This window comes from Tamandua tetradactyla, chromosome 23, assembly GCF_023851605.1.
Source record: "Tamandua tetradactyla isolate mTamTet1 chromosome 23, mTamTet1.pri, whole genome shotgun sequence".
Classification (NCBI taxonomy): Eukaryota; Metazoa; Chordata; class Mammalia; order Pilosa; family Myrmecophagidae; genus Tamandua; species Tamandua tetradactyla.
This window is the reverse complement of record NC_135349.1, coordinates 54,624,306-54,639,478: the sequence shown is the minus strand read 5'-3', so window position 1 is coordinate 54,639,478 and position 15,173 is coordinate 54,624,306. Positions and strand designations below refer to the sequence as shown.

General features: G+C 60.0%; 2 protein-coding genes across 2 annotated transcripts; both read left to right on the top strand.

Annotated features, from left to right (window-relative positions):
- The first annotated feature begins 3,490 nt into the window (after positions 1-3,490).
- Positions 3,491-5,311, top strand: PRSS33 (serine protease 33). Its single transcript, XM_077142068.1, has 6 exons — positions 3,491-3,536; positions 3,863-3,889; positions 4,004-4,166; positions 4,294-4,565; positions 4,763-4,932; positions 5,139-5,311. Exons 1-6 carry the CDS (start codon positions 3,491-3,493, stop codon positions 5,295-5,297), a joined length of 837 nt encoding a protein of 278 aa, XP_076998183.1. The 3' UTR covers positions 5,298-5,311.
- A 5,254-nt stretch (positions 5,312-10,565) lies between these two features.
- On the top strand, positions 10,566-14,897 carry ELOB (elongin B). The gene is made up of 4 exons (XM_077142094.1): positions 10,566-10,642; positions 10,757-10,891; positions 12,143-12,248; positions 14,725-14,897. Exons 1-4 carry the CDS (start codon positions 10,577-10,579, stop codon positions 14,835-14,837), a joined length of 420 nt encoding a protein of 139 aa, XP_076998209.1. The 5' UTR covers positions 10,566-10,576; the 3' UTR covers positions 14,838-14,897.
- The last annotated feature ends 276 nt before the right edge of the window (positions 14,898-15,173 follow it).

Here is a 15,173-nt window from a genome sequence, read left to right as displayed (position 1 = left end):
TCAAGGTGACGGCTTAGAGCATTCCTGGACGTGGTGGCGGCAGCCCCCCTCCGTCCCTCCTCCACGGCCAGTGCAGCCCCAGGCCTGCCCCAGCTCCTACATCTCTGCGCTGTCATCTGCCCGGCTCAGGGGTTTGGATGCAAACGGCAGAGCACCCTCTGGTTAGTTGCATGGGAAAGATGAATTACGGAAGGGGAAGTCCCTTGAACACTGGGTGACACTCGTGGAGGAGGGGCAGGGGGAGGCCTTGCCTGGGGGGAGGCCAGCGTCCACATGGGGGAAGATGGGGCTGCATGGAGCCAGCAGCTTCAGGGTGGAAGGCGTGGACTGACTCCCAGGCAAATGTGGTGCACGTGGCGATAGGGGGAATGAAGATCTGTCCAGGGTGGCCTCTCTGGGCCTGGGGGACATCCAGATAGAGGAGCTGGACAGGAACTGATATGGATGCTGGCCAGAGGGAACGGGTGCTGAGACCAAAGATGGGGTCTGCTTTAGTCTCTTGGCTGCTCTAGCAAATACCAGGCATGGTTGGCTTAAGCAGTGGGGATTTATTAGCGCGTGATTTTGAAATCTGGAAAGGCCACGTCAAGTGTCCCCGAGGCACTGCCCTTTCCCAGACTGGCTGCTGCTGACCTGGGTCCCGGCTCCTGCGTCACAGGGCGGTCACAGGGTGGCCACAGGGTGGTCACAGGGCGGCCACAGGGCGGCCTCTCCCTTCTCTCCCAGGTTCTGCTGACCGTGAGCCTCTGGCTTCCCCTGGCTTTTTTCTGTGTCCCAATTTCATCCTGCTTATAAAGGAGTCCCGCCATAGGATAAAGACCCATCCTCGTGGGCGGGTCACACCTTCACTGAAGTCACCTCATCTAAAGGTCCGACTGACGGTGGTTTCTCGCTCTGGGGTACATCGCTCCAAACAGCACCATCCAAAATCCGAGAGCCCCAGGGGTAGGTGGGGAAAGCCGGGCCCGTGAGGACCAGGCTGCGCTGGGGTCACCAGGTGCCGGAGCGGGCAGTGAGACGGGCCTCTGCGCTTAGAAGCACGTTTGGGAGGCGGGTGGTGGTGGCTGGGGGGACAGGACGGGCGGCAAGTGTGGCCAGCTCCATGGGGAAGTGACTGCTGGGGAAACAGGCACAGAGGGTTTTGTGGGAGGTCCCGCGATCAGCTGCACCCCGGAAAACCTGCCAGGGCCCCTAACCACCTCCAGGGGAGTCCTTTGCTGGGGGAGGCGGGGCTCCCTTGTGTGGAGCAGGCCCGTCCCCCCCCCACACACACCTCACTGCCCCTTGGAATTCATGGCCTGGAGCTAGACCCCATCCCAGAAGAGGGGGCAGCAGCTTTGACGGCATGAGATGGAACCAGCCCCGGCATCGCCCACGAAGGCCCCCAGCCTTGCACCTGCCTCAGCCACCCTCCCAGGTCTGCCTTCCCCTGTGCGCAGGTCCCCTGGGACCGGGGCTGCCCCGAGGGCTCTGTGTCCATGCCCTGCTCCCCGGCACCCAGAAACTGCCCAGACGGGGTCCCCTCCCTGCTGAGGGACTTCGAGAAGGTGGGTGGCAGATGTTGGACATATGCCTTGGGCATCTTCAGGGGGATCCCTGCGCTGAGCCCCCACATCTTCATCACCCTCTACAAGTCCTGGGCAGTGACGGTGACCAGGGGCCTGCTCTCTGCTCTCCGCCCTGCTCCATGGCCGGGGCTCCCCTGGGTGCCCCTGGCTCTGTTGTCTCTCGGACTGGGGTGCTGGGCCCGCAGGAGCGCATTTGGGGCCTGCCCGCAAGGGCAGTGGGAGGTGGCGGCGAAGCGCCTCCTCACCCGGATGCAGGGGGCGTGGTGACAGTTGCGTCCTGGCCGTTGTTGATGGCCCTGTTACCCACTTGCATCCAAGCCACGGGCAAAGCGTGACCCTCTCCATGTCTGAGGCCCACGGAGACCCCTTGTGTGGCCAGCCCTTAGCGCTGCCTTTTGATTTGGAAAAGGAAGAGGCTCCTGAATCATGCGGAGGGGTTCCCAGGTCAGGGCAGTGGGCTGGGGGTGTCCCAGAGCCAGGGGTCCACAAAGGAAACAGAGGCACAGCTCAGGGCCCAAGCCCCAGGGGCACCCCAGGGCGGATTGGCAGTTCCTGGGCCTGGGTGTAAGTCCAGTGCTTCCCACCTGCCTCTCCCCTTCCTCCTCCCTGGCCTGGGCTCGGGCACCCTAAGGGTAAGTACAGAGGTGCTGGGGAGGGTCACGACAGGACAGTTGCCTGCACTTCTGAGGACCCCTCGTGTGCTGGGACCCCCAGCACCTGCCCTGCTTCCCTTCACTTTCCTCCAGAGGCCTGGCTCAGCCCCCCTCCTGGGCCCAGCCCGGCAGCTGGGCTCAGACACCCAACCAAGCCCCGACACCCCAAGCTTTAACGGGGGGCCTTTGGGCACCAGCCCTGCCTGCCCCGTGACCAAACTTTGGCTGACGGCTTCCCATTCACAGGGCGGCCGGGGCGTCTGGTGCCACCAGCTGGGTCCCCTTGTATCACCCCTAAGGGGCAGAGGTCTGCTCATTACTAAGATTCGTGTTTGAGATGGAAGCACCAGCAACCTGTTCACATCTCTAATGACATGCCTCCTCTTGTGACCTTTGCCCTTGCCTAAGGCAGGGGGCCAGGGCTTGGGGCTGCCACCCCGGCACGGCCGCCTGCCAGGCCCGGCGAGGACCCGCTGTCTCCAGCCTCCCGGGGGTCCAGTGGCCTCGCTGTGTCCTGGGCCCCAGGAACCAGAGGGGTCAAGTTCAAAGTCCACTCCTGCCTCTGGTCAGACTCACGGCCACCTGCTGTGGAACAGCCATACCCCAGCGCTCAGCCAGGGCTAGAGGCTGGGCCGGCTGGACAAGGGAGCTGAGCCGCCCCAGAGAGGAGGCCGGTGAGGGAGGGAGCCGGGCTGAGGCTGGGAGAGGCGCTGCCAGGGATCCCCCCAGAGTTCCCGGCCAGTCCGCCCCCACCCAGGCTCCCTTTGAGAACCAGGCGGCCTTCTCCTCCGCCTCTAAAGCGCTGCTTAAAGCACCTTTGTTCTCTGCTGGACAGGTGAAGCCGCAGCCCCGCCTGGGCCACCACCCCCAACCCCCCAGCCTACGCCCTCTCCTGGCCCTTTAAGCCCCCTGGCCCTCCCCTAACCCAGGCGCAGGAAGTGCACCAGGCCATCGGGGTGAGAGCAGGGCCAGGGGCTGCTGCTGGACAATGGGCTGGGGTGGGAGGCGGGGAGAAGAGACCAGGCTCGGGACCTAGTGCAAGGCCCAGGACCCCAAATCTTGCAGGGATGGGGGTGCGGTGGGGAGGCTGCACCCCTGGCCTGGGGCCACAGCGAGAGGTCTGGGGCTAGTCAGGAGCCAAAGGCAGGTAAAAGGGACTCTGGGGTGTCCTCAGGCTAGGACCCTTCTCTCTCTCTTTTCCCTGCGGGCGCCATCAGGGTCCAAGACCTGAGCGGTGCCACCCTCGCCTGGCACAGCCTTGAAGACAGCATGTGGGGGGCTTCCTGCCACCAGGTCCTGTTCCTGCTGCTACTGGGTGAGTGGGGACAGGGGCTCGGCGGGGAGGGACCACTAGACCCCCAGATCTCTCATCTCATTCCTCACTGGTCACTCCACCTGGAGACTCCCGGGTCTTCCGACTTTAGCTCAAGGGTTTAACTCCCTGCCAGTGCCCCTGGGTTCTGCAACCCCCCACGTCCTCAGGTGAGTCCTGCCCACAGCACTCTGGCACAAAGCCTGGCAAGAGGTCAGCGCCACAAACACAGCACCCTCCTACCTAGTCGCTGCCCTCGGCGCCCCCCCACCACCTGGTTACCTGACACCAAACCCTTAATCCAGCCCCTTCCCTGCTTCCTCCCCCAGGAGCTGCGGGGTCCTGGGAGTCTGCAGGTAAGGAACCCTCGGGCGGCTCCTCCGCGCCCCTGGCCCTGCGCCTCCTTGGCCCCTCCCTCGCCCGCCCCCCAGTTTTCCACCCATCCCCGCCCCACCCTTGCCCTCTCGCAGCCTGTGGGCAGCCCCGCGTCTCGAGTCGGATCGTGGGGGGCCGGGACGCTCGGGATGGAGAATGGCCTTGGCAGGCGAGCGTCCAGCACCTCGGGGCGCACGTGTGCGGGGGCTCGCTCATCGCCCCCCAGTGGGTGCTGACGGCGGCGCACTGCTTCCCCAGGTCGGCGCGCGCGCGGGGGGACGCCGCGGGGCGGGGGCGAGAGGGCTGCGCGCGACCCGGGGTGGGCTGGGGGCCCGCTCGAGGCCCGACGGCGGCGCTGTAAGGAGCCCCCGCACCTGTCGCGCAGGCGGGCGCTGCCGGCCGAGTACCGCGTGCGCCTCGGGGCGCTCCGCCTGGGCCCCGCCTCGCCCCCCGCGCTGTCGGTGCCGGTGCGGCGGGTGCTGCTGCCCCCGGACTACTCCGAGGACGGGGCCCGCGGCGACCTGGCGCTGCTGCAGCTGCGTCGCCCGGTGGCCCTGGGCGCCCGCGTCCAGCCCGTCTGCCTGCCCGCGCCCGGCGCGCGCCCGCCCCCGGGGACCCAGTGCTGGGTCACCGGCTGGGGCAGCCTCCGCCCAGGAGGTGAGGCACGGCGCGGGGTGGGGACTGGCGGGGCGCTTTGGGGAAAGAAGAGCCCCCCCTTTCATCTGACCCGGAATCCCAGTCGCCCAAACCCCAATCGGGGGCTCAGGGTGACTTGTTGGGACCCGAAAGTCCTGGCCTCACAGCTGGCCTCGAGCTCAGGCTTCCCCCACCTCTCAGAATCCTTCTTCCCCCAGAGCCCCTCCCGGAGTGGCGACCCCTGCAGGGCGCGAGGGTGCCGCTGCTGGGCTGGCGCGCCTGTGACCGCCTCTACCACGCCGGCACCGACGTGCCGCGCACGGAGCCCATAGTGCTGCCCGGGAACCTGTGCGCCGGCTACAGCCAGGGCCGCAAGGACGCCTGCCAGGTGCGCTGGGCCACTGAAAACTGCCAGAGGCTGCGCCCTCGGGGCCCAGCACCCCACCTCCCTAAAACCCAGGACCCGGGAGGTAAACCTGCGGGCTCAGCATCCTGGTCCCCAACCTAGGGGATCCATTCCTAGGACTGGAAACCCGGGCACTGCCATCCAACATTCTGAGGGGGCGGGGCCCTAAGCTTACCTTTCTCCTGCAGGGTGACTCTGGGGGACCCCTCACCTGTATGCAGTCTGAGCGTTGGGTCCTGGTGGGTGTGGTGAGCTGGGGCAAGGGCTGTGCCCTGCCCAACCGCCCAGGTGTCTATACCAACGTGGCTACTTACAGCCCCTGGATTCAGTCCCGCCTCAGCCTCTGATGCCTCGGTGCTGAGCTGGAACCAGGTGCTGGGGTCCCTCGGCCTTCTGGTCCAGCCGGAGTCCTGTTCACCCACCCCACCCCCACCCCCGGCCCCTTCTGCAGGTGTGGCCACCCATCCATCCATCCATTGCAGTCCATCACCCTGCCTCCTCTCCTCCTTGGGGCCAAATCTGATCCAGTCAACCCCCACCCAGGAGAATTTCCCACATGTCCGGAGAACCCACACTCCCTCCTTCCTTTCCTTCTGTATTTTCTTACTCTTACCTCTGCCCAGGGCTGGGCACTGGGCACACGGCGGGCAAACCAGCTAGTACCTGGCCTGGCTTAGGGGCATGTTTTCCTGGAGGAAGTTAGAGATTTGCAAGTTGAAATGGATACCCTGGGAGGAAGATTCTCTGCTGCTACTTTGAAGATGGAGGGGCCATTTGGCAAAGAATGGGGGTGGTCTGTCCCAGATGAGAACGGCCCTTGCTGACAGTCAGCAGGAAAACAGCAACATCTCATCTACAAACACAAGGAACAGCTTTCTGCCAACAACCTGCACAAGCTCAGAAGGATACTCTTCCCTAGAACCTCCAGATGAGAGCCCAGCCCACCACCAACACTTGACTTTGGCCTGGTGAGACCCTGAGCAGGGAGTCCCAGTGGAGCCCACCAGCCTCCTAACCCACAGAACTGTGCTCTAATAAATGATGTTTAAGCTGCCATGTTTGTGCTGTTACACAGCTATAGAACTAGTATTTAAGATTTTGCCCCTGGGATGGAAATGCCCGTTCTAGTTTGCTAGCTGCTTGAATGCAACACACCAGAGATGGATTGGCTTTCAATAAAGGGGATTTATTTAGCTAAAGTATAGTTCTTCAGGAGAAAGGCAGCTAACTTTCAACTGAGGTTCTTTCTTACATGGGAAGGCACAGGGTGGTCTCTGCTGGCCTTCTCTCCAGGCCTCTAGGTTCCATCGTCTTTCCCCGGGGTGATTCCTTTCCGCATCTCCAAGGACTGGGCTGAGCTGCAAGTGCTGATGAGGTATGCTGAGCTGTTTGGGCTGTGCTGCACTGGGCTCTCATTCAAGCACCAGCCAGTTAAATCAAACATCATTCACTGAAGCAGGCACGCCTCCTGCAGATGTTATCAGCAACAGATGAGGCTCACATGCCATTGGCTCATGTCCACAGCAACAGAACTAGGTACCTTCACCTGGCCAAGGTGACATCTGAATCTACCCCAGCCCCTAAGGAGCTCCCTTCCCAAGCACTCCAACAGGTCCAGGAGTCTGGGGCACCTGACATCGTGCCCTCTGCCCAGGGAGGGGCCTGGAACCCTCAGGCAGGCCCAGGTGCAGCTTCCGTGGCCCTTGTGTGCTTTGTGGTTAACAATCTCCATCCCCCAGGGCGAGTCTGGGGCCATGTCCTAGTCTGCCGAGAGTCCCAAGGCCCAGGACTCCTCCTTACCGCCTCTGGAGACATGCCTGGTCCCACCCTGCTGCCCACCTCCCCCAGGCCCTGAACCACCCGTACCAAGATCCCTGGAGGGGGAACGAGCTCATCTTTGGGCTGTCGCCAGGAGAACTGAAAGCCTCATCTTTAGGGCTGCTGGGGATTGGCAGGAGGAGGGACCTAGGAGATGAATGCGAAAGGGGGAGGGGGAAGACCAGGGTGCAGCACCCCACAGGGCTGAGCCTTGGCTCCCACCCTTCCTTCCTCCCAGGGGAGTCAGGAAAGGGGATCCTACAGGTGGGCTGCTGCTGGGTGAGTGCACCCCCATGCCCTTCCCACTGTCCTGCCCCTCCCAAAGTCAGAGGCCAGCCAAGGGACCTACGCCAGGATACCTCCCCAACGGGCAGCCCATCAGGCCAGGTCACGAGTGGGGAGCTGGGCACCAGGTTGAATGACTTGAGTAACAGGTCCCCATTTGTACCACAAGGGGAACACGGAAAGCCCAGGGTTCCAGAGGCCTGAGCAGGGAGGGGCGGGGGGCGCCAGAGCCAGGGCTCCCCAGAAGCGGGAGGGGAGTTAAGCTGGGCCAGGAGGTGGGGATTAATTACGGAGAAGAAATCAAATGCTCCTTCTCAAACATGTCCTCAACTTGCCGAGGGTTCCACTGCACCAGCACTGCCTCACCAGAGGCTCTGCCAGGAAGATCTTCCCATTTCGCAGATGAGGAAACTGAAGCCCAAAGTCACAGAGCTAGTCAGTGGGGGCCTGCAATCTGAACCCAGGTCTGATTCTGGAGCCTGAGGCCTCAGGCTGGGGAGTGGGGTGCGTGCTTTGCTCTCTCCACACCCCCTTGTCTCAGGCGTGCCTGGGGTGGTAGTGTGGGGTGCTGCGCTGTTTGCTGCTGTGGCTTTACCTACATTAGCCAGGTCAGCCCCGAAGCCGTATTGTTGCCAGCCAGTCTTGCTGTGGTCACTGACCCCTTCCCTGCGGGCATGGAGTGTTGGTATACTGTGGCCAGGAGGGGTGGGCCCGGGAACCTATCACGGTATAGCCTTGCCCAGTAGGCCTGCCTTGATTTCCCAATCTGTAACCTGAATTGGTAGCACCCTCAATCACAGCTGTTGAGAGAATCAGGCTGACAGTCTAGGCAATCCCAGCTCTGCCCATGGAGTGAGATGGTGCCAGGCTCACATGGACACCAGATGGGGAGAGAGGCCAAAGTCCCACGGTTGGGACGTGGTGGAGAAAAGATCTGAGCCTGGGCGACTGACTCTAAGCCCCATACTCTTAACTTCACAGAGGGAGAAGGGCCTGTAGAACACCAAAGGAGAGACACACTCCTAATACCCGTCTTTTAAGAGTTCCTATTTATGAATCAATGCTATCAAACAAACAAAAGCAGGCACGAGGGCAAGGCCCACCAGGGAGATGCTACTAGCTGAGGTCTGAGGCCAGGGAAGGGCCGGCCTGTCAGGAGCACAGGGAGGTTCAGGCAAGGGACTGAGGAGGGCAGAGCAGCCAGCCCGTCGGTTCACCGACCATCTTGGAATCCTGACACCACCACAGTCCTCCAGGAGGGAGGACCGAGACCCTGAGATCACAGACTTCTGGGAAGGTAGGGATACCAGACAAGGACAGTGACCACCTATGCTCCCCCCTAAACCCTGCCCAGCCCCCTTCATGCTGCAGGACATGTCACTGCAGTGACTGATACTGTGGCCTGCAATGGTCTTCTGTGGTCAACTTGAATGGACACCCACTGGGGCACAAGGACTCGCACCCTATCTGCCACTTCTCCAGGCTGGGCGACACCTGATGGCCAAGAGTGAGACTCAGACACCACTATCCAGGCCCCAACCATGGACCAGGTGCTCTCTGGGAGTCATCCCACTTAGGGCAATCCAGTGCCCCAGGGGGCCGATATTGTGCATCCCCTTTCACAGATGGGAAACCAGAGGTGTAGACTCAGTGACTGGCCCAAGATCAGAGTCAATGGGCTGTAGCTTGAACTCAGGTGACATCCTTCCCCCCTCTGCTCCCAGCAGTTGATTCCAGGGGTTTCTGGGGCATCAGCCACAGCCATCCCAACCAGTCAGGTGTTGTCCACACACTGGCCTCTGATGATGGGGTCTGGATTCAGGACAATGTCCCCAAAGGCATTACGGTGTGAAGGGGAGGCCCCTCACCTGCCCTGGCCCCTCCAGTCCATTCCTGCCCACCTCATTCTGGGAGGGCTGCTGGGTTGCCTCTGAGAACCTCCTTGGCTCCCACTGTCCACACTCCACTCTTCCCTCACTCTCTCCCCAGCAGCACAGTATCTCAAGCTTCCCTGTCCCCGAAAACTAAGATGTTGAGATTAAGGAAACCCTCAGCCTGGGCCAAGAAGCATCCCACCAGGGTCTGTGCACCGCCTTCTGCCTCAGGTGATGGAGCAGAAGGAGGAAGAGATGGGGGGAGGGGGGCGAAGGGCCCTGGAACCTGTAGAGCCATGAGCACCTGGGCAGGGCCTGCACTGCACCGCAGGAAGAGCAGAGTCACATGAGGGGAAATACTGAGGCTAGAAATTAGAAGTAACAGTAAGGACCACTGGCGTGGAAGCCTTTACTGGGTGCTAGCACTTAATGAGGCTTTATAAATTGATCCACCTTACAGAGGAAAACTGCATCTTGGTAAGGTTAACTGCCCAAAGCCCCACGCGGTCGTGAAGTTCCAGCCAGTCCAAACCCAGAGCGTGGGCGTTTAGCCACTAGATGTCCTTGTCATTCACCCAAGGTCCAGGGTCAAAGGAGCAGCAGCATCGTCACTGTCCACTCTCAACAATCCCAAAACCAGTCCCAAGAACTGCTGAGGTGTTTGGCATCCAGGGCCACCCAGAGGCTCCTCTCTCTTGCCAGATGGGGCCACATGCCTTGTCTGACACATGCCAATCCAACAATGACCCAGTGAGGTTGTCCTTTTCTGGGGACAGAAACCTTTCCACTCGCTAATATAACTGCAGAGAGGGGAAAGAAAAATAGTGTCCAACACACCTCAGAAGGAAGGGCTCGGCTGCTGGTGAGGACACCCCCCGCGGAATGGGGCAGCCAGACAGGGAATCAAGTCTACAGGCCTTTCCTGAAGCGGAGCACACCTAAGCAAGGAGACGGCCAGATGACCAAGTCTCCTGGGGTTAAGGGGCTCCCGCTTTCCTCCCCTGGTTTGCCTCCCGCTGTGCAGGCGCCTCGTCTCAGGAAGGTGGCCCAGCCCACGGGCTACCCCAACACCACCTGTCTGAGATCCTTACGGATCAAAATGCCTCGATGAACTGTACAGGACAATCCTTACATCCAAAGCCTGAGCAGAGGGAAGGGGACAGTTTCCCAGCACGGTGGCCGAAAGGTCCAAAAGAAATGAGGTCTCTTCAAAATACCCGCCAAGCCAGCCCTACAATCACGAGTTAAACTCCTGAAAGTTCTTGCCTCATTTCAACGCAAATGTCTTGCCACCCCGAGGACGAAGGCACCGCGCATCACTCACCGCGCCTGGGAAGTAGGGGTACGCTACACTCACAGCAGCGAACAGACCCCAAAGAAAGCGGTTCCTCCGTCCGGGACCCCCCAACCGCATCAACAGGAAACCTTGCCCTGGCCACTGGCCACTCCCAGGACAGCGCCTCCCGCGTCCCTCCCGCGCTCGTTTCCTCCTCCGCTCCCCCCATCTCAGCCGCCCGGCGCCAGGGGACCGACATGGCGGCTCGACGCTCAGTCTCAGCGACCCATTTTCTAGCGCCTCAAAATGGCCGCAGCAGCGGGAGGGGCGGGGCTGCCGCGCGCGGCCTGCCGGGGGCCCCGGGGCGCGCGGCATGCCGGGAGCGGGGCGGAGCGCGCCTGCGCCGGCGCGTAGAGGGGGAGAGGCAGACGCCGCGATGGTGAGCGGGCGCGGGGGGAGGGGCGGCCGGGCCGGGGGCCTAGGGGGCGGCGGGGGGCGGCCGGCCGCGCGGGGGGCCCCGGGACCCGCGCTCACACCGGCCCGTCGCCCCCAGGACGTGTTCCTCATGATCCGGCGCCACAAGACCACCATCTTCACGGACGCCAAGGAGTCGAGCACCGTCTTCGAACTAAAGCGCATCGTGGAGGGCATCCTCAAGCGGCCGCCGGACGAGCAGCGGCTGTACAAGGTGCGGCCCCGCGGCCGGCCCGGGCGCCCGGGGGTTGGGCGGGCGGCTGAGAGGACAGCAGGGCCCCGGCGGGTGGTCGTCGCCCAGGACCGCCGCCCCGGTGCCTGGCCGTGGGCGCGGCGGCGGTGGGGGTTGCCGCTGATGTAAACAGAGGTCCGGCGGGCGGAGAGCCTCGCCTTGCTGGCTGTGGGGCGGGGTGAGCGGGATAGGGCACCAGAAGCGCTCGGCGCGGGCGGAGGTCTCCGGAAAGGTGGTTTCATAGCCGAGTGCCAGGCCCTGCGTGGCTTTGGGACACCCTCGCACCCAGCCTTTGCAACGGTCCCACCCACACGTGCTGGCGCTGGAGTTGCCTGCGCTGCAGTTAAAAGAAACTTAGGCTCGGGGAAGCAGTCATTTAACTAGCCCAAGGTCATTGGCTGAACGGGATATGGACCTCTTGCCCTCAACCGCCAGTTTACACTGCAGGCCCATCAGAATCCTGCTTGGTCCCCCAGACACGCCTGCTGGGGCCTCAGTTGATGCAAAAACAATGGAGGGTGTGGCGATAAACCAGGTCCCACCAGTTCTTGACTAAGAAACTTGTTACCCACCCCACTACCCCAACCCTGCTGACTTCTGAAAGCCTCTTTTCACCCCTTACAAATCCATTGCAATTATTCATTAAGGGATGGCACAATCAGATACTTCGGGCCCCTGCCTCAGGACACTGGCTGAATCTAGCTACACTTTCCTCTGTCTTTAAAGACCCTTCCCCCCAATAGCTGCTGGGGCTCCCCTGATAATGACCCTTCCCCTTGCCTGTGCAGTTCCCGTGTTTACTGGACTAAGTACTTTCTGTGCGTTGGCATCTCTTTGAAGCCTCCTGGCTGTCCTGTGGTTGGGAATTCCAGTAATTCCCATTGTACAGATGAGAGAACTTGGCATCAAAAGATTGACTGCTTTATCTAAGGTCACACAGATAGGGATTGGCAGAGCTGGGATTCAGATCCAAGTGTCCCTGTTTCCAGGCTGGCTGAGTGGCTTTTGAAACTAGATAACCCAGGAAAGTTTGGATGGGGATGGAGGGTTGGGGGCACAAAACTGGGAGGTTCTTTTTGGAAAATCTTGGGTGGTAACCCTGGAATCACTGTGTTGGGTACCCTCAGGGGTGGTGCTGGGCCCCACACTTGGGGCTGTTTCTCTTCCCTCCTGTGTAGCTGCCGGTCCAGAGAGGTTTGGGGGAGGCACCTAAGACCTTTCCTTTCTCCTCAGGACGACCAGCTCCTGGACGACAGCAAGACACTGGGAGAGTGCGGCTTCACCAGCCAGACAGCGCGACCTCAGGCCCCAGCCACAGTGGGGCTGGCTTTCCGGGCAGGTGAGAGGGGCCTGGGCGGGGTGGCAGGTAAAGGTTTTCAGGGAGCCTTCGTTGCTCTTCTAAGCCTCCGGGGCAGTCCCTTCCCAGTCCACAAGGTGTGGGCAGGATCCTATGACAGCAAGTATTTGTTTGCTTGTAAAAGAACAAGAAGCTAATTAAAGATGCTGGTAGAAGTTGAAGCCTATTTCACAAAGGATTTGAGAACCCCTAGTAATGGAGCCAGCTCACACTGACCAAAGACTTACTGAGCACTTGGCACGTGCTCTGTCTTCCTTCTGCCTCAGTTAATACTCCAGTAGTCCTGGGAGGCAAGTGCTGTCATCACTCATGCTTTTTAGATAGAGACACTGAGGCTTGCTTGCCGGCACTTGAGCTTTGGTTCCACTGCAAACCGCCCACCCCTTGCTGGAGCCAGGTAGCATGCCAGGCCTTCTAAGCAGCGCGTCATTTAAACCCCCAGCATCACCGTGTGGTCATGACTTAGAGAGTGCCTATTTAGGGATAAACAGTGAGCCTGGGGGAGGTCAGTCATTTGGCATGGTTGCCAAGCCCACAATTCAGATCTAGCCCCTTCCTGCCTGCCCAAGAATTTCTGCTTTCATCAGCCACACACCCCCAAGTACCCAAGCTTTAGAAACCTGGAAGAGATGGGGTAGTCTACTTTCCTCCATTTATTCCTCTCTTCCCCCAAAATTAAAAATTTTGAATTAAAAAAATTTATTTTACTTAAATTTTAATCTTTGTTTCTGGAAACTTAAACAGGATTTAAGGGTGTTTTCACATCTGGCCCCAGGGGCTGTTTAGATGGCTGAATAAACTTGGATAGAGAATTTTTTCCCCTGGCTTCATTTAAGAAAATGTCACCAGAGCTGGGGTGGGAGGTAGTCTTAGCTACCCTTTCTCAGTTCCGTAAGAATGACTGTGTTTAGTCTCAGCAGTTGTGTCCTTGGGCCACTCCTTCCCTCCTCACCCACCCCAAGTTCCCTTCTCTGTGTAGAGGTATGACCTTAGTCCCCGCCTCCCCACGTGCCTCTGTGAGCCTCCCATGCCACAGCCCCCCCAGCCTGGTGTACTCGCCCAGCAAATGTGATCCTTCAGCCTTGGGTGTGGTTTCCTTCCTATCCTCAGTGATTAGAAGGGTGTCCTCAGTTGAGGGCCTGGAAGCACAGCTTCTTTTCTTCCTAACCCTAGGTGGGCAGCGTTGTCCCCCACCCCCACCCCCAGGAAATAAGCCTTTCTGTAATTTGAACAAAGGTACTCGATAGCCTTGTTTTCACTCTGGGAAGCTGCTGATGGAGGTAAGATGGTGGATTGCTTTTCCCCAGGACCCTCTGTATGGCATCCAGCATGTCCCCAGGCCCAGCCAGCCACCCCCCTGCCTTGGTAAGCGCTGGCTGGGCAGTCCTGTTCCCTGAATAGTAGTTTCTTGTGCAGCAGTTCAGCCAGCCAGCCAGCAAGAACCTCGGCTGGGCGCCCTGTACTCAATAGCCTCTGGATGCCGGAGGCATCACATCAGGTGTTAGGGAGCGCCATCAGGACTGGTTTCCAAAGAATGAGAGAAGTGCTGAAGGAAGGAATTGTCACTGTGGATTTGTAACTGTGAGTTGGATGAAACTGGTTCAGGGTGTCTTCGCCTCAGCACCACGGTTATTTGAGGCTGAATACTTCTTGAGGTGGGGGTTCCTGTGCCAGGCCTGTTGAGTAAACACTGCACAGGCAGCACAACAGACAAGGCCTTCACCTTCATGGAGTTGCTATTCTAGTGGGGGAAGCAGCCAGTCAAAACAAACTGGGCCGTTTAGCCAGTGGCAGGTGTCCCCAAGACTACTAGCAGGGTCCCAAGGCTACATAATAGGTGGTTGGGACAGCTTCTCTCCAGAGGTGATGTCTTGAGTCGAACCCTGAATGTGTGGAAGCAGCCAGCCATTCTAGGAGTGGCCAGCCCGAGGAGCAGCAGGTGTGAAGGCCTTGAGCCAGGTAAGAGTATTGGGTGAGAGCCCAGGAAGCAGGCATGGAGCATGGGAGAGCAAGAACATAAGCAACCAGAGAGATGATGGCAGGGACCAAAGCACACCGGGAGGCTAACAGAAGGTTTAAACGGGAGGGTGAGAGTCTGACTTGACATTAAAACATCTTCTTGGCTGCTTCAACCTAGAGGAATGAAGGAGCTGGGTTATTTGGGTCTGTAAGGATGGAAAAAGCTTGAGCAAAAAAAAAAGCAGTTGGATTTAGGGAGGCTAGGGCTGGGGACAGATTTGGGGTCATCTGCCATGCAGGGCCATGAAAAAGACTTTGTAAGGGATGGTGGTTTCCTGGAAGCCCCAACAAGCTTGAGATGGTCCCCTTGGACAGGGATGACAACAACTGAAAACTGAGGGCCCAAACACACCCAGGTTCCAACCTGCGGGGCTGGGGGCCTCATCTCCCCAGCAGCAGGAGTTGGCTGCTGCTCCATTTAGTGCTCTCCTCTCTGCAGATGACACTTTTGAGACCCTGCGCATTGAGCCCTTCTCTAGTCCACCCGAGCTGCCTGACGTGATGAAGCCGCAGGACTCAGGAAGCAGCGCCAATGAACAAGCTGTGCAGTGAGAGGCCCCAGACTGCCTCCCGGAGCCCCATACCGTCCAAATAAAAGGGGTTTGGGTGTCAGCCTGCTGCCTGCTTCTCTTTGCACCCTCTCTTGACCCTGGCCCTCAACACACTAGGTGGCTCCTGCACCTGTTCCTCTACTCCAAGGCCATTCCCATCTGTCCTGCAGTAGTGGTTAGGGAGAGCAAAGCTCTGGGAGGAAGCCCTTCCCAAACATGCACCATGTGGCCAGGGAGAGCAAAGCTCTGGGAGGAAGCCCTTCCCAAACATGTACCATGTGGCCAGGCCCCATCTCTGCTCAGACACCAGCGCGTTGACTTTACAGGTAGCCCCAGT